The 22,148-nt window shown below is 40.8% G+C and overlaps 1 protein-coding gene across 1 annotated transcript; it reads left to right on the top strand.

The window, feature by feature from the left end:
* The first annotated feature begins 2,566 nt into the window (after positions 1 to 2,566).
* On the top strand, positions 2,567 to 21,874 carry LOC138973135 (somatostatin receptor type 5-like). Its single transcript, XM_070345801.1, has 3 exons — positions 2,567 to 2,710; positions 9,661 to 10,476; positions 20,332 to 21,874. Exons 2-3 carry the CDS (start codon positions 9,769 to 9,771, stop codon positions 20,689 to 20,691), a joined length of 1,068 nt encoding a protein of 355 aa, XP_070201902.1. The 5' UTR covers positions 2,567 to 2,710; positions 9,661 to 9,768; the 3' UTR covers positions 20,692 to 21,874.
* The last annotated feature ends 274 nt before the right edge of the window (positions 21,875 to 22,148 follow it).

The following is a 22,148-nucleotide window of genomic DNA, read 5'->3' as shown; positions in this document are numbered from 1 at the left end:
CACCACTTTAACTTCTCCTCCTCACCACTTTAACTTCTCCTCCTCACCACTTTACCTTCTCCTCCTCACCACTTTACCTTCTCCTCCTCACCACTTTACCTTCTCCTCCTCACCACTTTACCTTCTCCTCCTCACCACTTTACCTTCTCCTCCTCACCACTTTACCTTCTCCTCCTCACCACTTTACCTTCTCCTCCTCACCACTTTACCTTCTCCTCCTCACCACTTTACCTTCTCCTCCTCACCACTTTACCTTCTCCTCCTCACCACTCTACCTTCTCCTCCTCACCACTTTAACTTCTCCTCCTCACCACTCTACCTTCTCCTCCTCACCACTTTACCTTCTCCTCCTCACCACTTTACCTTCTCCTCCTCACCACTTTACCTTCTCCTCCTCACCACTTTACCTTCTTCTCCTCACCACTTTACCTTCTCCTCCTCACCACTTTACCTTCTTCTCCTCACCACTTTACCTTCTCCTCCTCACCACTTTACCTTCTCCTCCTCACCACTTTACCTTCTCCTCCTCACCACTTTACCTTCTCCTCCTCACCACTTTACCTTCTCCTCCTCACCACTTTACCTTCTCCTCCTCACCACTTTACCTTCTCCTCCTCACCACTTTACCTTCTCCTCCTCACCACTTTACCTTCTCCTCCTCACCACTTTACCTTCTTCTCCTCACCACTTTACCTTCTCCTCCTCACCACTTTACCTTCTCCTCCTCACCACTTTACCTTCTCCTCCTCACCACTTTACCTTCTCCTCCTCACCACTTTACCTTCTCCTCCTCACCACTTTACCTTCTCCTCCTCACCACTTTACCTTCTCCTCCTCACCACTTTACCTTCTCCTCCTCACCACTTTACCTTCTCCTCCTCACCACTTTACCTTCTCCTCCTCACCACTTTACCTTCTCCTCCTCACCACTTTAACTTCTCCTCCTCACCACTTTACCTTCTCCTCCTCACCACTTTACCTTCTCCTCCTCACCACTTTACCTTCTCCTCCTCACCACTTTAACTTCTCCTCCTCACCACTTTACCTTCTCCTCCTCACCACTTTAACTTCTCCTCCTCACCACTTTACCTTCTCCTCCTCACCACTTTACCTTCTCCTCCTCACCACTTTAACTTCTCCTCCTCACCACTTTACCTTCTCCTCCTCACCACTTTACCTTCTCCTCCTCACCACTTTACCTTCTCCTCCTCACCACTTTACCTTCTCCTCCTCACCACTTTAACTTCTCCTCCTCACCACTCTACCTTCTCCTCCTCACCACTTTACCTTCTCCTCCTCACCACTCTACCTTCTCCTCCTCACCACTTTACCTTCTCCTCCTCACCACTTTACCTTCTCCTCCTCACCACTTTAACTTCTCCTCCTCACCACTTTACCTTCTCCTCCTCACCACTTTACCTTCTCCTCCTCACCACTTTAACTTCTCCTCCTCACCACTTTACCTTCTCCTCCTCACCACTTTACCTTCTCCTCGTCCCCTTCCCCCTTCTCCCTCCTCCTCTTCCTCCGCCGACCACTTTCGTCCTTTACCTCATTTCTTTTTTTCGTGTTTTAAGAGGTGAGATATGGGGAGGTAGTCACAGGTGCTGGGTGTTCCCTAATGAGCGGCCGATACGCATTAACAAACACCCCACACCGTGGACAAGTCATTGTAAATTGTCCAGGCTTTGAAATCCGACATTTCATTTGGTACGAGTGTGAGAATCACAAGCCACCATCGATCGTACTCACAGGCGTATGAATTTGTTCACTTGCTAATGCGGAAAGCAAAACAGCATGAAGTTATAAATAAGCGGCTTAGTTGTGTGACAGTACCATCGGATAAAAATGAGACTGTTTACCAACTTATTACTAATATATATATATATATATATATTTTTTTTTTAATCAAAATGTTTTCATTTGCGTCTAATGGATTTATCTATCAGTGTCAGAAGGTGAGATGGATAAAAGGCCTTTACAAATCCTTTCTTTCTTTTTTCTCCATCCGAATAAATGTATGTAAACAAAACAAAAACTCAGAAACTTACGTCAGGCGCACATTTGAGGGCCAACATTTGGTATTGACGAGTTGACGAGTAAAGGCTGTTTAGTAAGGCTCACATACACAGTTAAATGTATTATCTTTCAGTGAAACCACCCATAACACACACACACACACACACACACACACACACACACACACACACACACACACACACACATACATACACACACACACACACACACACACAAAACCAAACACACACAGACACACACACACACACACACACACACACACACACACACACTGGTCACACCCACCCCACCCACACCCCTCAAAAAAACAACCACGAACAAATATCTTCTTCAACAAACAAATTAACAAACAAACTATAACAACACAATTCCCGCGCCTCTGTTCACAAACCAGAGCCACCGCTTCCCACAAAATTAATTTGCAAGGTGTTGTTGGGCACAAGTGTCATCAAATGATGCAGCTCTTCCCAAAGCTAGATTAAAATCGCACGTGGTGCGCATGCGTGCGTGACAGTTACACGCCTAAATCCAAGGCTCATGCATTGTGCGAAGGCGAGAACGCGCGTGTCTCAATACGTTACAACGAGGTGGTAACAATTGTCTTGAAGAAAACACTGCGACGTCAGGAATTCTGCTGTCTACGGTTTCTTGGTGATGCTACCTTTACCAGGTAAGTGTCGAAGTTCACTACTTTGGTTATTTTGGTTATTTTGATCGGTTGGTTATTTGAATGATACCTGGTTGGTGGGTGATTGTTGAAAGTACCGAAACAATAATCATTAATGACGTTGATGACGACAGCGATGCTGGTGCTGGTGACGATGACGACGACGAGATGATGATGTGCTCACTATTTAAGCTGTTCCAGTGCTTTGTCTTTGTTTAGCGTTTGTTCTTTGCTCATGTGTTTGTGTTGCTGTTGTTGTTCTGTTTGTTTGTTTGTTTGTTTGTTGGTTGGTTTGTTTTCAATCATTCATTTTACTTTTTTAAATTGATAACAATAGCTTAGCCCTTGTATTTTGGCTCTTCTGAAAAACAGTGTCAGAGTCGCTCATATATCACCTTTAATTCATCAGGGTCTGGGTTTTTTTCAAACCATGATTTATGTTCTTTACCCGCAGGCTGCCCACTTCCAATTATGTCATGGCACTAACAAATATTTACTGGGATAGAAAGTCAACAGGGGGGACAGTTGCTGTCGTTTGCTTATCGGGAGGCTGTAACCCCAGATCTGGACACATATATTATACACATTTGACCGTGGCGTGTCGAAGATAAAAACTAGAGAGAGAGAAAGAGAGAGAGAGAGAGATCAAATCAAATCAAATCAAATCAAATCAAATCAAATTTTATTTTTCGAGGGTTGTGGCAGGGTTGTGGCAGAGAGAGAGAGAGAGAGAGAGAGAGAGAGAGAGAGAGAGAGAGAGAGAGAGAGAGAGAGAGAGAGAGAGAGAGAGAGAGAGAGAGAGAGAGAGAGAGAGAGAGAGAGAGATCAAATCAAATCAAATCAAATCAAATCAAATCAAATTTTATTTTACGAGGGTTGTGGCATAAGCAATATAAACGAGCTTCTTTTCAACCAGCCCTCGCCCAGAGAGGGACTATTCTAATCTTAAATACATATATATATACAAACGTAAAACAATTACAAAAGATAGGTATGACAGTTAAAGGCAGAAAAACTATTCACAGGACTATACACACGTTGTAGGCTATACAAACATTCTTGCGTTATGAAACACTGATGCTTTATGGACAGATATGATCAATATGAAAATAATCAGAACGAAGTCTTCCATCACTGTGACTTTTCGTAATTTGACATTAAATGTAATGAGAGGTGTTTTTTGAAAGTATTGAGACTTGTTGGGACTCGAACTGATTCCGGGAGAGAATTCCACAAAACGCTGCCAGAATAAGCTAAACTTGATTTAAAGAGATCTATCCGCGGAATGGGGACGTTGAATTTTCGGCTTGGTTTGGCTTTAAATTTTGTAATGAAAGCACGTGGTGCATGGCCGGAAAGGATTTTGTGAAGGAGCACGCCTTTATTTGATTTAAATCTTTCTTTTAAGGGCAAAATCTTAAGTTTTTTTTATAATCGTCGAAAACAAGACTGGATTGTTTTAATAGAACTGATTTTAGTGCTCGTCTGTGTAGACTATACAGTGGTTTTAAAATATTTGCACTGGCTGAGTCCCAGATGGTCGAACAATAATCCATGATGGTTTGTCGTATCATCAGCAAATAGTTCACAATCATCATTAACACTAAAAGGAAGATCGTTAATGTACAGAGAGAAAAGAAGTGGCCCAAGGACAGAACCCCTGGGGGACTCCATATAACACAGGTCTTTTACTTGACATAGTGGAATTCACGCAGACGGATTGCTCTCGTCCGGCTAAGAAAGATTAGAGGAGGCACAGGGTTTGGGGTGACAATCTATACTCAGCTAATTTTCTTAAAAGTAACTCATGATTAATGACGTCGAATGCTTTTGCAAAATCGACGAATAGGACACCACAGAGTTCATTATTATTAATGTTGCTAAGCAAGTTTTCAAGAAGGTTTATTAATGATGTGTGGCACGAATGAGAGAGAGAGAGAGAGAGAGAGAGAGAGAGAGAGAGAGAGTATGTGTGTGTGTGTGTGTGTCCGTACGCGCATGCTTGTGTGTGTATGCGTGCGTGCGTGTGTGCGTGTGTGTGTGTGTGCGTGCGTACGTGCATGTGTGTGTGTGTGTGTGTGTGTGTGTGTGTGTGTGCGTGCGTGCGTGCAAGCGTGTTTGTGCGTGCGTGCGTGTGAATTGGGAGAGGCGAGAATGAGTTTTTTAAGGGGATATAGTGTGGCGTTTGCGCCATGTTTCTTCTATTGTTTCCTAACAAATACATGAACATGAATACGTTAACATGAACATAAGCGCGGATGTGCGGTTGAATGCTTCACTTAAAGGCCCACTCCGCCTCGTGATAAAATGCCTGACTGTCTCAGATGTGCCCCGGCTTCAGCCTGGTATAAGACCGTCCCACAATTTTTAAACATACATACCAACATCCAACACCCTGACTGCTTGTTGTGGTCAGTTGGAATTTTTTGATAAATTAATTGCCATGGCAGTGCTTTTTAAGATATCAGGCTTCTTTTTTTTTTTTAAATACCACTGTACCCATGTAGATTTAGAGTCTTATTGACAGTCTTATTCTATGTCAAAGCCTCGACAGATCTGAGCTGAGGACTGGACTGTTCCTGTAAAACTTAGACCGATTCGCGCCTGACTATAAAAGACTGTGAATGACGGAAAACAGACATCACCACACATTAATGACGCAGTGCTGCCTACTGCATGACTCGCTGAACGTGATCAAATTTCCCTGGTCTCTAGCCATAAAATGGTTCGTAGTCAGGATTCTCATTAGGCCTACAAGTCCAATCAGATCGAAGACCTCCACTCATAACATGAAGATGAAGCTAGTAGTGGGGAGTTTTTGATGTCTCTGTCTGGCAAAGAAATCCCTGGTGTTCGTGAAAGGTAGGTTTTATTAAAGTGCGCAGAATGAAATCTTTTGTTTATTCAAAAATAAGAAAGATTTGTGTTGCTGGTTTTTTCTCTAGTTTTTTTTTTCTTTCTTTCGTTTTGTTTTTGATTTTAGACCTACTGTGTTTTAATTCTAAGAGGGGTTTCGGAAAACGTCGTCGTCGTGGTTGTCGTCGTGGTTGTTGTTAGTTTTTCAACTCCGATGAGCTTGAAAGACCCTGATACAATCTTCCCAACTAACGATTTCTGTGTAAAATTTGAGCAATGAAACTCAGTTCATTAGGGGAAAGGCTCCTAATATGGACCGGCTCCTAATATGGACCACCTCCTGTTCTGACAAACTAACGGCACTAGAGCGCTCAAAACTATTTCATTCGCTTCATTCACCCTCTCTGGATAAGTTGCACATGTCAAAACAGTTGCAGAAACACAAACATCAAAACCGTTAGGCTTTTTCGCCTTTTTTCACTTTTGGCAGCGTTCACTCTAAATTTGCCGCCTAAAACGGACTCGTTTCTGTCCACAGCCAAAGCTTTCATAGCACAAAAATGGCTATATATGACAGCTAAGACAGTATTTGTTACATTTTAACAGTGTGTACCCCGAGTTTCTACTGCAAACAAAAAATAATAGCAAAATCTTAAAGTATGTGTGAGTCCCCTAATATGGACCACCTTCAACAAATCGAAGAAAATAAAAACTAAAGGCAATTTTAATTAATTCATTAAGAAGCTTGCTGAAAATAACCTATAACTAGCCCTCGAGATTTCAAAAAAATATAACAAATAGTCTTTTTTTTGTGGAAGTTGATAATTTCACTTATTTTCACTCTGTTTTTGATAAGCTTCTTCAGTTTCCTGGTGTGCTTCAAATAATGCTCTCATCAACCCGAAACAGCTAAATCTAAAGCATATTTGAATTAGTCTGACTTGCACACTAAGTTGTATCATGTTATTTTGAAGTATAGGGGGCTTTTTACAGTGATTCGTGAAGGCCGCTTCACTGGTCCATATTGGGCGCCCAGGCTCCTAATATGGACCATTTGTGATTTTTTCTGTATTTAATTTTTGCTGAAGGTCTATCAAAGCTATTTTACTCTAATTAGGCCTAACGGTTAAACTAAGAGAGAAGGACTACCAACCACAAAATGAAACTTCTTCGCAAGAAAACAAGCTAGTTATCAGCAATAAACAACAAGTCGCGTAAGGCGAAAATACAACATTTAGTCAAGTAGCTGTCGAACTCACAGAATGAAACTGAACGCAATGCAACGCAGCAAGACCGTATACTCGTAGCATCGTCAGTCCACCGCTCATGGCAAAGGCAGTGAAATTGACAAGAAGAGCGGGGTAGTAGTTGCGCTAAGAAGGATAGCACGCTTTTCTGTACCTCTCTTCGTTTTAACTTTCTGAGCGTGTTTTTAATCCAAACATATCATATCTATATGTTTTTGGAATCAGGAACCAACAAGAAATAAGATGAAAGTGTTTTTAAATTGATTTCGAAAATTTAATTTTGAAAATAATTTTTATATATTTAATTTTCAGAGCTTGTTTTTAATCCAAATATAACATATTTATATGTTTTTGGAATCAGCAAATGATGGAGAATAAGATGAACGTAAATTTGGATCGTTTTATAAAAGAAATATTTTTTTTACAATTTTCAGATTTTTAATGACCAAAGTCATTAATTAATTTTTAAGCCACCACGCTGAAATGCAATACCGAAGTCCGGACTTCGTCGAACAATACTTGACCAAAATTTCAACCAATTTGGTTGAAAAATGAGGGCGTGACAGTGCCGCCTCAACTTTCACGAAAAGCCGGATATGACGTCATCAAAGACATTTATCAAAAAAATGAAAAAAACATATGGGGATATCATACCCAGGAACTTTCATGTCAAATTTCATAAAGATCGGTCCAGTAGTTTGGTCTGAATCGCTCTACACGCACACACACACACACACACACACACATACACACATACACACACACACATACACCACGACTCTCGTCTCGATTCCCCCCTCGATGTTAAAACATTTAGTCATAACTTGACTAAATGTAAAAAGTGGTCCATATTAGGGGCCCTTCCCTTACAAATCCAAAAACAAAGAGACTGCCAACGTTCCAAAATTCAGAATCAAAAAACAAGATTAGAAAGGTAGGTTGTTAGAACGTTTACATGTTATTGACAAAACAATACATTCACAGATATTTCGACCCAACGGTCTTTTAAGTGGACAGACAAACAAATATCAAAACAACACTTATCTTGATAGTTCTGTCCGTTTCAAGTCCACTCGTCAAGAAGCCGAGCAAATGAATGATTGTATGATGAAACGAATGACATAGAAAGGGAATGACGTCGGCGTCGAAAGAATGTCCTAAAGGTAAATAGAACATGGCACAGAACATAGAACATCTCTCTCTCTCTCTGTGCCATGTTCTATTTACCTTTGGGATATTCTTTCGACGCTGACGTCATTCCCTTTCAACGTAATTCGTTTCATCATACAATTATTCATTCGAGTGGACTTGAAACGGACAGAACTATCAAGATAAGTGTTGTTTTGATATTTGTTTGTCTGTCCACTTAAAAGACCGTTGGGTCGAAATATCTGTGAATGTATTGTTTTGTCAATAACATGTAAACGTTCTAACAACCTACCTTTCTTGTTATATTTAGTCAAGTTTTGTTTTTTGATTCAGTTCATTACAATTTTCTGTATTTTAATCTCGTGCAGTTTCCAAGATCCGTTTTGAAGGGGCGAGTGTTGTGGTAGTGTATTACAGTTGGGTCATATCTTTCTCACGATGATATTTGATAGTTTTCGATATTGTTGTTGTAGGGGAAGGGCTCCTAATATGGACCACTTTTTGTTTCATGCTGATAACTAGCTTGTTTTCTTGCGAAGAAGTTTCATTTTGTGTTTGGTAGTCCTTCTCTCTTAGTTTAACCGTTAGGCCTAATTAGAGTAAAATAGCTTTAATAGACCTTCGGCAAAAATTTAATACAGAAAAAAATCACAAATGGTCCATATTAGGCGCCCGGGCTCCTAATATGGACCAGTGAAGCGGTCTTCACGAATCACTGTCAAAAGCCCCCTGTACTTCAAAATAGCATGACACAATTTAGTGTGCAAGTCAGACTAATTCAAATAATATGCTTTAGATTTATCTGTTTCGGGTTGATGAGAGCATTATTTGAAGCACACCAGGAAACTGAAGAAGCTTATCAAAAACAGAGTGAAAATAAGTGAAATTATCAACTTCCACCAATAGAAGACAATTTGATATATTTGTTTGAAATCTCGAGGGCTAGTTATAGGGTTTTTTTCAGCAAGCTTCTTAATGAATTCATGAAAATAGCCTTTAGCATTTATTTTCTTCGATTTGTTGAAGGTGGTCCATATTAGGGGACTCGCACATACTTTTGAGATTTTGCTATTATTTTTTGTTTGCAGTTAAAACCCGGGGTCAACAGTGCTAAAATGCAACAAACACGGTCTTAGCTGTCATATATAGCAATTTGTGTGTGATAAAAGCTTTGGCTGTGGACAGAAACGAGTCCGTTTTAGGCGTCAAATTTAGAGTGAACGCTGCTAAAAATGAAAAAAAGAGAAAAAGCCTAACGGTTTTGAGGTTTGTGTTTTTGCAATATTTTGACATATGCAAGTTATCCAGAGAGGGTGAATACAGCGAATGAAATTGTTTTTAGCGCTCTAGCGCCCTTAGTTTGTCAGATCAAGAGGTGGTCCATATTAGGAGCCGGTCCATATTAGGAGCCCTTCCCCTACATTTGTTGTTATATTGTTATTGTTGTTGTTGTTGTTGTTGTTGTTGTTGTTGTTGTTGTTTCTTCTTCTTAATAATGACGTGTCGATGTTGCTTCCCATGCAATAGACTAAGTAGTGCTACTTACAGCTGTTATGTCAGTGTGTGTTTGGTTAACCCATTCATGACCAGAGACATACATAAATTCAGTTCTGGCCTGAAACGGAGCTGATATTTTGGTTTATAATATACATATTCAAAATTAAAATGTGATATTCATGGCTTTATTCTCCTATCTTTCAGAGAGAGTAAACTGACAACAAGAAACCATATGCAACGTACCACAGCAACACATAAGAGGCAGAAAAACATTCAACAAAATCCATCCACATCTCTCATACCGTACGTGTCATGAACACGCACTTTTCACCATCATCTCCTGACGTCACTGCCGTTTTCCAGAAGTATGACATTACAACTGTTTTTTATGACAATGACGTCTACAACGCTACTACGTCACAGACGCCTAGTGGCGTCGACGACGATTGCGTCATCTGCGGCTACGAACTGTCCACGCCCGTAAAAGCTGTTCGCGTCTTGCTGGGTGTGTGCATCACGGTGGCAAACTGTGTGATGGCGGTGGCAGTACTTCGAGCTAGGGCCTTACACATGGCGCTGAAAGCCTTCCTCATCAACATCGCTCTGGCAGACGCGCTGATGGGGATCGCTTTCACCTATCTCTCCATCGTCGTTGACATATGGCCGCAGTTTTCTTTCGAATGTCGACTTCGATACGGTTCGTTGTCTTATCTACAGCTCGTGACCTTGTACAGTATTTTAGTCTTCAGCGTTGAGCAGGTCATCACCGTGGCTAGACCTTTACAGGCCGCGCAGCTCGTCACCAAGAAAACTCTGGCCGTGACCTTGACCTTGCTGTGGGTACTGCCCGTTGTCATGACGACGGTGGCCTACGAGCTGCGTGACGGTCACGTGACGGAGTGCTATTTCGGGAGGTTCACTGGCACGGCGGCCTTCTTTATCTTCGCTGTCAGCAACATCACAGCCATTGTCCTTGTCGTCGTCTGTCAGGTCGTCATCTTCGTGGTGGCGAAAATTCAGGTTAGGTATCAGGTTACTTTAGTCCTGGATGAGCTGTAGGGTTTAAGCACGGTGCGTGTGTGCCTGTATGTGTGTGTGTGTTTGTATGTGTATGTGTGTGTGTGTGTGTTTTTTTTTGTATGTGTGTGTGTGTGTGTGTTTTTGTGTTTGTGTGTGTGTATGTGTGTGTGTGTGTGTGTGTTTGTGTTTGTGTGTGTGTGTGTGTGTGCGTGTGTGTGTGCGTGTGTGCATGCGTACGTGCTTGCGTTCATGTATGCGTATGCGTACGTGCGTGTGTGTGTGTGTGTGTGTGTGTTTGTGTGTGTGTGTGTGTGAGTGTGTGCGTGTTTGCACAAAAAGGCAATGCCTTGACACATCACCATTTCAAATATTGAAAAAATGGATGATAAGAAACTGAAAATCAATCGGTCTGTTTGTTTACCCTCCTATCTCTCTCTCTCTCTTTCTCTCTCTCTCTCTCTCTCTCTCTCTCTCTCTCTCTCTCTCTCTGTCTCTCTCTCTGTCTCTCTCTCTCCCTCTCTCTGTCTCTCTCTCTCTCTCTGTCTCTCTGTCTCTGTCTCTGTCTGTCTCTCTCTCCCTCTCTCTGGCTCTGTCTCTCTCTCTCTGTCTCTCTGTCTCTCTCTGTCTCTCTCTCTCTCTCTCTGTCTCTCTCTCTCTCTCTGTCTATCTCTCTCTCCCTAAGAAGTAAGGACCGGTTGTAAGAAAAGGCGTCGCCTTAAACCTCTATCCTTGAAAAATAAAGTTCCATCATCATCATCATCCCTCTCTCTCTCTCTCTGTCTCTGTCTCTTTCTCTCCCTCTCTCTCTCTATGTCTCTCTCTCTCTATGTCTCTCTCTCTTCCTCTCTCTCTCTATCTCTCTCTGTCTCTGTCTCTCTCTCTCCCTCTCTCTCTCTATGTCTCTCTCTCTCTATGTCTCTCTCTCTCTCTATGTCTCTCTCCCTCTATTTCTCTCTCATTGGCACCTATGTCTCCGTAACAAATTAAAAGCACACACAAAATGACAGGTCTGAAACAAATGCAGACATTTCTGTGTACTCACTCTCATTTACACATGTCAAAGCGCATATTGAATGACAAGCCTAAGATAAATAAAACATTTCTGCACACCATATTTTACTTTGAATAATTATTACTCGAGTTGTTTATTTCAGTTTACCTGCCCCAGGCATGCCTAAACTCCTGCTGTCAAAGTTTTTCCAGAACATTCTTTTGCGTTTTCAATTGAGATTTTTTCTTGCTTCTCGTTTTTATAAACATGTAACAAACCCGCGCGCGCACGTACAGACACACAGACATACAGCCACACAGCCACAGCCACAGACACAGACACAGACACACACACACACACACACACACTTCACTCGATTCTTGAATGGATCGCGTGTTCCGGGCTGAATATCGTGCCCCGTAAAAACACATCCTGAAACAAAAGCTTCAACAGGATACGACTCAGTCCCGTGATAAGGCTGTCAACTGCTGCTTGCTGTTCTATGGATAAATAGGAAAATAGCATGTTTGTGTATTCAATAAACAGTCAGAAAAAAGCTTTTTCTACAAAATTCAAGTAGCCTTCTTAATAGCGACGGTATAGTTTACCAAACCTGACACGCACAATGCGATCAAACCAACACATTAAAACTGGGTTTTTTCCTAACCTAACAATAAGACTATCAGTATCACTGTCAATATCAAAACAACTTGGATCAGGGTAATCCAACCGAGTCTATTTATTTCTGCCAACCCTAACACTTTTTTCACCACTCTGGAAATTAGATTTCTCAGAAAATGTGACTTTTGGCGATCCATATCCTCGGAAAACGAAGCGTGTGATTGTAAACGAACATTTGGAATCGACCCACCGACACCAGCTTTTTTGTTATCATCTCTACCTTATCTAATATTTTGTATCTTTTTTCCGTTTACCCAAATCAAAAAATTCATGACTTATGCCATGGACCAGAAAAAGAAAAAAAAATATTGCAGTTGTGCAGACAGATGCATATCTGTGTCATATAGCCATGCCAGTGATCAACTTGAAAGGCAACACATTGCTGTATTTCGTTACAGCTGTAAATGTGTGAAGGTTTTTAAACTTTGGACCGGTCCGTGACAACAAACACACCAGCGTAATCACGTCGAGAAAGTCAGAAGCACGCGAAGATGTAATCATTAAACCGCGGGTAGCATTACAATATATTTATCTGGTTTATGTCATTAGTGAAAACCCGTTAACAGCTAGAGGCGGAAGGGTTTAGCTGGATGAACTAATGGGAGGATGATACTGAAATATTGCACACGCAGGCACACTCTCTCTACCTCTCTCTTGCTCGATCGTTCCGCCGTTTTCCTTTTCTGTCATCTTTTTACATTTAGTCAAGTTTTGACTAAATGTTTTAACGTAGAGGGGGGAATCGAGACGAGGGTGTGGTGTATGTGTGTGTGTGTGTGTCTGTCTGTGTGTCTGTCTGTCTGTCTGTCTGTGCGTGTGTGTGTGTAGAGCGATTCAGACTAAACTACTGGACCAATCTTTATGAAATTTTACATGAGAGTTCCTGGGAATGATATCCCCGGACGTTTTTTTTTTCATTTTTTCGATAAATGTCTTTGATGACGTCATATCCGGCTTTTTGTAAAAGTTGAGGCGGCACTGTCACACCCTCATTTTTCAATCAAATTGATTGAAACTTTGGCCAAGCAATCTTCGACGAAGGCCGGACTTCGGTATTGCATTTCCGCTTGGTGGCTTAAAAATTAATTGATGACTTTGGTCATTAAAAATCTGAAAATTGTAAAAAAAAAATGTTTATAAAACGATTCAAATTAACGTTCATCTTATTCTTTATCATGTTCTGATTCTAAAAACATATAAATATGTTATATTTGGATTAAAAACAAGCTCTGAAAATTAAAAATATAAAAATTATGATCAAAATTAAATTTCCGAAATCGATTTAAAAACAATTTCATCTTATTCCTTGTCGGTTCCTGATTCCAAAAACATATAGATGTGATATGTTTGGATTAAAAACACGCTCAGAAAGTTAAAACGAAGAGAGGTACAGTAAAGCGTGCTATGAAGCACAGCGCAACCGCTACCGCGCCAAACAGGCTCGTCACTTTCACTGCCTTTTACACTAGCGGCGGACAACGTTCAGTTTCATTCTGTGAGTTCCACAGTTTGACTAAATGTAGTTATTTTGCCTTTCGCGACTTGACGTTTTTTTTACATTTAGTCAAGTTTTGACTAAATGTTTTAACGTAGAGGGGGGAATCGAGACGAGGGTCGTGGTGTATGTGCGTGTGTGTGTGTGTGTGTGTGTGTGTGTGTGTGTGTGTGTGTGTGTGTGTGTAGAGCGATTCAGACTAAACTACTGGACCGATCTTTATGAAATTTGACATGAGAGTTCCTGGGTATGAAATCCCCGAACGTTTTTTTCATTTTTTTGATAAATGTCTTTGATGACGTCATATCCGGCTTTTCGTGAAAGTTGAGGCAGCACTGTCACGCCCTCATTTTTCAACCAAATTGGTTGAAATTTTGGTCAAGTAATCTTCGACAAAGCCCGGACTTCGGTATTGCATTTCAGCTTGGTGGCTTAAAAATTAATTAATGACTTTGGTCATTAAAAATCTGAAAATTGTAAAAAAAAAAAAAAAATTTATAAAACGATCCAAATTTACGTTTATCTTATTCTCCATCATTTGCTGATTCCAAAAACATATAAATATGTTATATTCGGATTAAAAACAAGCTCTAAAAATTAAATATATAAAAATTATTATCAAAATTAAATTGTCCAAATCAATTTAAAAACACTTTCATCTTATTCCTTGTCGGTTCCTGATTCCAAATACATATAGATATGATATGTTTGGATTAAAAACACGCTCAGAAAGTTAAAACAAAGAGAGGTACAGAAAAGCGTGCTATCCTTCTTAGCGCAACTACTACCCCGCTCTTCTTGTCAATTTCACTGCCTTTGCCATGAGCGGTGGACTGACGATGCTACGAGTATACGGTCTTGCTGAAAAATGGCATTGCGTTCAGTTTCATTCTGTGAGTTCGACAGCTACTTGACTAAATATTGTATTTTCGCCTTACGCGAAGCGTGCTATCCTTCCCAGCGCAACTACTACCCCGCTCTTCTTGTCAATTTCACTGCCTATGCCGTGAGCGGTGGACTACGAGTATACGGTCTTGCTGCGTTGCATTGCGTTCAGTTTCATTCTGTGAGTTCGACAGCTACTTGACTAAATGTTGTATTTTCGCCTTACGCGACTTGTTTACATTTAGTCAAGTTTTGACTAAATGTTTTAACGTAGAGGGGGAATCGAGACGAGGGTCGTGGTGTATGTGCGTGCGTGCGTGTGTGTGTGTGTGTGTGTGTGTGTGTGTGTGTGTGTCTGTCTGTCTGTGTGTGTGTGTAGAGCGATTCAGACTAAACTACTGGACCGATCTTTATGAAATTTGACATGAGAGTTCCTGGGTATGAAATCCCCAGACGTTTTTTTCATTTTTTTGATAAATGTCTTTTATGACGTCATATCCGGCTTTTCGTGAAAGTTGAGGCGGCACTGTCACGCTCTCATTTTTCAACCAAATTGGTTGAAATTTTGGTCAAGTAATCTTCGACGAAGCCCGGACTTCGGTATTGCATTTCAGCTTGGTGGCTTAAAAATTAATTAATGACTTTGGTCATTAAAAATCTGAAAATTGTAAAAAATAAATAAAAATTTATAAAACGATCCAAATTTACGTTCATCTTATTCTCCATCATTTTCTGATTCCAAAAACATATAAATATGTTATATTTGGATTAAAAACAAGCTCTCAAAATTAAATATATCAAAATTATTATCAAAATTAAATTGTCGAAATCAATTTAAAAACACTTTCATCTTATTCCTTGTCGGTTCCTGATTCCAAAAACATATACGCTCAGAAAGTTAAAACAAAGAGAGGTACAGAAAAGCGTGCTATCCTTCTTAGCGCAACTACTACCCCGCTCTTCTTGTCAATTTCACTGCCTTTGCCATGAGCGGTGGACTGACGATGCTACGAGTATACGGTCTTGCTGAAAAATGGCATTGCGTTCAGTTTCATTCTGTGAGTTCGACAGCTACTTGACTAAATGTTGTATTTTCGCCTTACGCGACTTGTTCTTTTTTTCGATAAATGTCTTTTATGACGTCATATCCGGTTTTTTGTAAAAGTTGAGGCGGCACTGTCACACCTTCATTTTTCAATCAAATTGATTGAAATTTTGGCCAAGCAATCTTCGACAAAGGCCAGACTTCGGTATTGCATTTCAGCATGGAGGCTTAAAAATTCATTTATGGTTTTGGTCATTAAAAATCTGAAAATTGTAATTAAAATAATTTTTTTATAATATTATCCAAAATTACTTTTATTTTATTCTTTATCATGTTCTGATTCCAAAAACATATAAATATGTTATATTCGGATTAAAAACAAGCTCTGAAAATTAAAAATATAAAAATTATGATAAAAATTAAATTTCCGAAATCGACTTAAAAACAATTTCATCTTATTCCTTGTCGGTTCCTGATCCCAAAAACATATAGATATGATATGTTTGGATTAAAAACACGCTCAGAAAGTTAAAACGAAGAGAGGTACAGTAAAGCGTGCAATGCAGCACAGTGCAACCGCTACCGCGCTAAATAGGCTCGTTACTTTCACTGCCTTTTGCACTAGCGGCGGACTACGGTCATTGTGAAAAAATGCAGTGCGTTCAGTTTCATTCTGTGAGTTCCACAGCTTGACTAAATGTAGTAATTTCGCCTTACGCGACTTGTTTGTTTTTACATTTAGTCAAGTTTTGACTAAATGTTTTAACATAGAGGGGGAATCGAGATGAGGGTCGTGTGTGTGTGTGTGTGTGTGTGTGTGTGTGTGTGTGTGTGTGTGTGTGTGTGTGTGTGTGTGTGTGTGTGTGTGCGTGTGTGTGTAGAGCGATTCAGATAAACAACTGGACCGATCTTCATGAAACTTTACATGAGAGTTCATGAGTATGATATATTTTTGTGATGTCTTTGATGACGTCATTCGGCTTTTTTGTGAAAGTTGAGGCGGCACTGTCACGCTCTTATTTTTTCAACCAAACTCATTAAAGTTGTCATTAAAATTGATTTTTGTGCAAACAGATTCAAATTTGATTGCATCTTATTCTTCGTCAAATTCTGAATCTAAAAATATATACATATTTCATGTTTACTCTAATACTGTGATCACAATTTAACGAATATGGGTTAATTAGGTACCATGATTAAACGTATTGTAGAAATCGATCCAAAAGTGATTTAATCTTATTCTTTATCTTTTCCTGAATCCAAAAACGTATAGATATAATATGTTTGTATTAAAATCAAGCTCAGAAAGCTAAAAAGAATACTGAAAAGCTCGATCGCTTTCCTGCTTAGCGTAATACGCTATTCGCTTTACTGGCTTGTCAATTTCACTTTGTTTTGCAAGGAAAAAGTGAGCGATTTCCTTGCTGCTGGGATTGACGAAGCTGTTTTGTCTTGGTGAAAAAATGCAGTGCGTTCAGTTTCATTCTGTGAGTTCAACAGATCGACTAAATGTTGTAATTTCGCCTTACGCGACTTGTTTGTTTTGTCTTCAGTGCGTTGTACTGAACTTCATGATTCCATTTTATTTCGTACTTTTAGCAGGGGCAGATTATAATATATAAGAATAAAATCTCCGTCCCCTTGTGTAGCATATATCAACTAGCTTATCAATCGATCTACCTCTGGCACACACACACACATACACACAGTGACACACACACACACGCACGCACGCACGCACGCACGCACGCACACGGCACACACACACACACACACACACACACACACACACACACACACTGTCACATGCACACACACACACTGACACGCACACACACTCACACACACACATTATAAAATCGTGTCAAACATAATACAATTTATTAAAGAAAAATTAATAGCCTAATTACTGAGGAAGAAAATGACTCGAAACTGTTCAAAACACATGTAATGAATTGGTTCCCAAATATTTGTAATGAGTCAGCACAGAAATAAGAAACTACCAAACGGGTTGTTTCATCACCCCGGGCTCATAACTATTTGGCCTGGGGGAGTCTGGGGGGGTCGTATTGCTTTAATGAAGACATCCCTGGCATCAAAATGACAATGACGCTCACGTTAGGCCAACGGTGTACGTTTCATAGCTCAACCATTTCCTGTCTGAATGGGACAATTGGTTTCATTACAAGAAGCATCACTAGTCTAGGTCCCGATGAGGTTGACGGAGAGGTCTCTGGGGCTCAAAGAAACGTTATCGCTTAATAACAAGGAGTCATGGAACTCAAGACACGGGGCAGAGAACGCCATCTTGGATTTTTGACTCACATGCGAAGCAAAAGTGAGTCTATGTACTCACCCGAGTCGTCCGTCCGTCCGTCCGGACGTCCGTCCGGAAAACTTTAACGTTGGATATTTCTTGGACACTATTCAGTCTATCTGTACCAAATTTGGCAAGATGGTGTATGATGACAAGGCCCCAAAAAACATACATAGCATCTTGACCTTGCTTCAAGGTCAAGGTCGCAGGGGCCATAAATGTTGTCTAAAAAACAGCTATTTTTCACATTTTTCACATTTTCTCTGAAGTTTTTGAGATTCAATACCTCACCTATATATGATATATAGGGCAAAGTAAGCCCCATATTTTGATAGCAGTTTGGTTTACCTTGCTTCAAGGTCAAGGTCACAGGAGCTCTTCAAAGTTGGATTGTATACATATTTTGAAGTGACCTTGACCCTGAACTATGGAAGATAACTGTTTCAAACTTAAAAATTATGTGGGGCACATGTTATGCTTTCATCATGAGACACATTTGGTCACATATGATCAAGGTCAAGGTCACTTTGACCCTTATGAAATGTGACCAAGATAAGGTAGTGAACCACTAAAAGTGACCATATCTCATGGTAGAAAGAGCCAATAAGCACCATTGTACTTCCTATGTCTTGAATTAACAGCTTTGTGTTGCATGACCTTGGATGACCTTGACCTTGGGTCACATGTATTTTGGTAGGAAAAATGTGTAAAGCAGTTCTTAGTGTATGATGTCATTGCTAGGTTTAGTTATTTGACCTTGACCCTGAAGGTCAAGGTCATGTAAAGGTCAAGGTCAATCATGTGAGTCGTATGGGCTTTGCCCTTCTTGTTTCCTGTTGCAAAGTAGGTCTGTCTGACGTCACCGACACGCCCTCTTCCTGCAGAACGTTCGTAAAAGTAAATTTTAAGGGGCCTATTGTCCGTCAGGTCTTAATTGGCTATATTGGACATGAATTTGTTTATACGATTCGAGTTTTACGCCCTCACGGCTTTTGATGTATGCGTGTTTAAGTGGTATCAGCCATCTGCACTAATGGTAGAATGACCAAGATCTTTAACGTGCCATTGTGGTGACACGGGGGGTGGGAGATGGATACCGTCTCTGGATCTGCACATAAAGTTGACCCGTGTCCGTCCCGGCCCGGATTCGAACCAGCGACCATTCGATCACAAGTCCAGTGCTCTACCACCTGAGCTACCCGGGCCCCCTTAGAACGTTCGTCACTGTATAAACCATCATATACCCCGTCTCAGATCAGCCCGTGCTTTAATATGTGATAAGGCCATCCCTCCACCGGGCTTTAATATGTGATAAGGCCATCCCTCCACCGGGCTTTAATATGTGATAAGGCCATCCCTCCACCGGGCTTTAATATGTGATAAGGCCATCCCTCCACCGGGCTTTAATATGTGATAAGGCCATCCCTCCACCGGGCTTTGATATGTGATAAGGCCATCCCTCCACCGGGCTTTGATATGTGATAAGGCCATCCCTCCACCAGGCTTTAATATGTGATAAGGCCATCCCTCCACAGGGCTTTAATATGAGATAAGGCCATCCCTCCACCGGGCTTTAATATGTGATAAGGCCATCCCTCCACTTTGACACGTGCCTCAAACCAACAACCTGGCTGTTTTCTATGCAGAGCTATATTTTTGTGTTCATTGTTGATGCTACTTATTCATTATGTTCGTAAACTGACGAAGCTGATAGTTACGAAGTTAATATTTTTTTAAACACACAATCACACACACACACACACACACGCACGCGCACACACATACACACACACACACACAACCCTCAGCGCTGTAAGCAGCCATACTGTTGATTTCTGCCATATGTTAAAGTCATGTGTCAAAGCCTGAACTAATATGTGGTGTGTGTGTGTGTTCGGCGTGCGAGCGTCCATGCGTGCGTGCGCCAGACAGTGCGTGTGTGAATGCGTGTGTACGCGTGTGTGTGTGTGTGTGTGTGTGTGTGTGTATGTAATTGCGTGTGCGTGTGTGCGTTCGGTGTGCGATTGTCAGTGTGTCGTGCGTGCGATAGTCTGTGCCTGTGTGCGTGCGTGCATGCGTGTGTGTGTGTGTGTGTGTGTGTGTGTGTGTGTGTGTGTGTTCAGGCATCCTTTATCCGCATACACAGTCAGCTTTGTATAATGAAAATAGTTTCAATCACGGAGATCACCAAAGGAAACAAATTTGAATCGGTCTCGCGACATCGCCACATAGGTAGTGAAGGGACGTGAAAACCAACAACCAAATTTATTGTGACCAGCGAGCTCTTCTTCTCAAAACTTCATTCACTTCATTTGTGTGTTGCTTATATTAAGTATTTGCTTGTAGCACATCCAAGACATGTCTGCAGTTTAAACAAAATATATGTCGCATAGCAACGTGAATTAAATCTTGCTTTAAAAGAAAATCGTTTCAAATTTCAGGTCAACAAAATCGCACCCACCATGGTGGGCAGTGACGCACATCACAAGATGACCTTGATGAACCTTCGCGTTGCCATAACAACGCTCTCCGTCGTCATCCCATTCCTTCTGCTGTCCACCCCTCTTCTGGGCGGATATCTGCATTTCGCGCTTGACCCTGAAATTCGCAGCAGCAAGGCCTATTTTTCTATCATCACCATCCAGTTCATCTTCACCATCCTCAACGCTATCGCGGATCCTATCGTATACAGCATTCGGCTGAGGTCCGTGCGCTTGGAGCTACGTAAAATCGGACGTACGATGACGTTTGGGAAATGTTGTCATGACGTCGTCAACGAAGTGACTTTGTCGATGCCTTGAAGTGAGATGTGAGAAAAAAGGGACTCCAGACATTTTATCATAATCATGTTCGGGTAACGTAAGGTTGTGCAGGGGTTTGTTTATAGATTTATTTCTCTCTATCTTTCTACTGTATTGGTATTTTATCGTTGCCTTCTTTAACATTAAATTTTAAACACAAAATATTCTGCTTTTGAAGGGGAAGGTTGCTTAATATGGACCACTTTTTGTTTCATGCTGATAACTAGCTTGTTTTCTTGCGAAGAAGTTTCATTTTGTGTTTGGTAGTCCTTCGACTCTTCGGTTAAATCGTTAGACCTAACTAGAATGAATTAGCTTTGATAGCCAAACAGCAAAAATTAAACAAAGACAAATTCACAACTGGTCCATATTAGGTCCGTGTGCGCCTAACATGGACCAGTGAAGACGCCCCCACAAATCAATGTAAAAAGCCCCCTTTACTTCAAAATAACATTATACAACTTAGTGTGCAAGTCAGACAAATTCAAATATGCATTAGATTTATCTGTTTTGGGTAGATGAGAAAATTATTTGAAGCACAATAGAAAACTAAAGAAGCTTATCAAAAACAGAGTGAACATAAATGAAATTATCAACTCCCACGAACAGAAGACTATTTCATATATTTTTTGAAATCTCGAGAGCTAGTACTAGGTTATTTTCAGAAAGCTTCTTAATGAATTGATGAAAATATTTTTTTTATTTGTTGAACGTGGTCCATATTAGGCAACACACACATACTTTAAGATTTTGCTATTATGTTTTGTTTGCAGCAGAAACTCGGGGTCAACACTGCTAAAATGTAACAAATACTGAGTCTTAGCAGTCATATGTAGCATTTTGTATGTCATAGCTGTGGACAGAAACTAGTGAACACTGCCAAAAGTGTAAAAAAGAGAAAAAGCCAAACGGTTTTGAGGTTTGTGTTTCTGCAACAGTTTTCACATGTGCAGGTTGTTCAGAGAGGGCGAATACAGCGAATACAATTGTTTTGAGCGCTCTACTTTGTCAGAACATGAGGTGGTCCATATTAGGCAGTGGTCCATATTAGGCAACCTTCCCCTATCATTTAACTAGGGGGGTCGCCTCGCTGTTTTATTTGTTTGTTCTGTTCAAGGACAGATTGTAAGAAAAGGTCCAGCCTCAAATCTTTATTTTTGCTAAATAGGTTCCGCCCCCCCCCCCCCCCCCCCCCCTCCCCCTCTCTCTCTCTCTGGAATGATGTCCTTAGGAAATGTACAGCGGGTGATTAAGGGTCCAAGTAGGGTTACTGCTACTTCGTCTACCATGGCTCATCAATCATAATGTGTCTCCAGTAAGGCCAGTATAATAGAAGCATCGGTGCCCAGTTTCCGCTGAAGCTATCACTTCCCAAGGAGTGAAGTCTCGGACATAAAGTTACAGGTGCTTTTTGAAATTTTTAAAGATATTTTTTTCTAACCTCATTTCTACTATAG

The sequence above is a fragment of the Littorina saxatilis genome, linkage group LG8 (assembly GCF_037325665.1).
Source record: "Littorina saxatilis isolate snail1 linkage group LG8, US_GU_Lsax_2.0, whole genome shotgun sequence".
Lineage (NCBI taxonomy): Eukaryota > Metazoa > Mollusca > Gastropoda > Littorinimorpha > Littorinidae > Littorina > Littorina saxatilis.
Note: the sequence above shows the minus strand (reverse complement) of the source record. Positions and strands in the feature narration are given on the sequence as shown.

What these genes read in the sequence shown, in the direction of transcription:
- LOC138973135 (XM_070345801.1), top strand. Translation starts at nt 9,769, where the DNA reads ATGAACACGCACTTTTCACCATCATCTCCTGACGTCACTGCCGTTTTC. An exon ending in TCGTGGTGGCGAAAATTCAG is followed by an intron (nt 10,477 to 20,331) that starts GTTAGGTATCAG and finishes TTCAAATTTCAG; the next exon opens with GTCAACAAAATCGCACCCAC.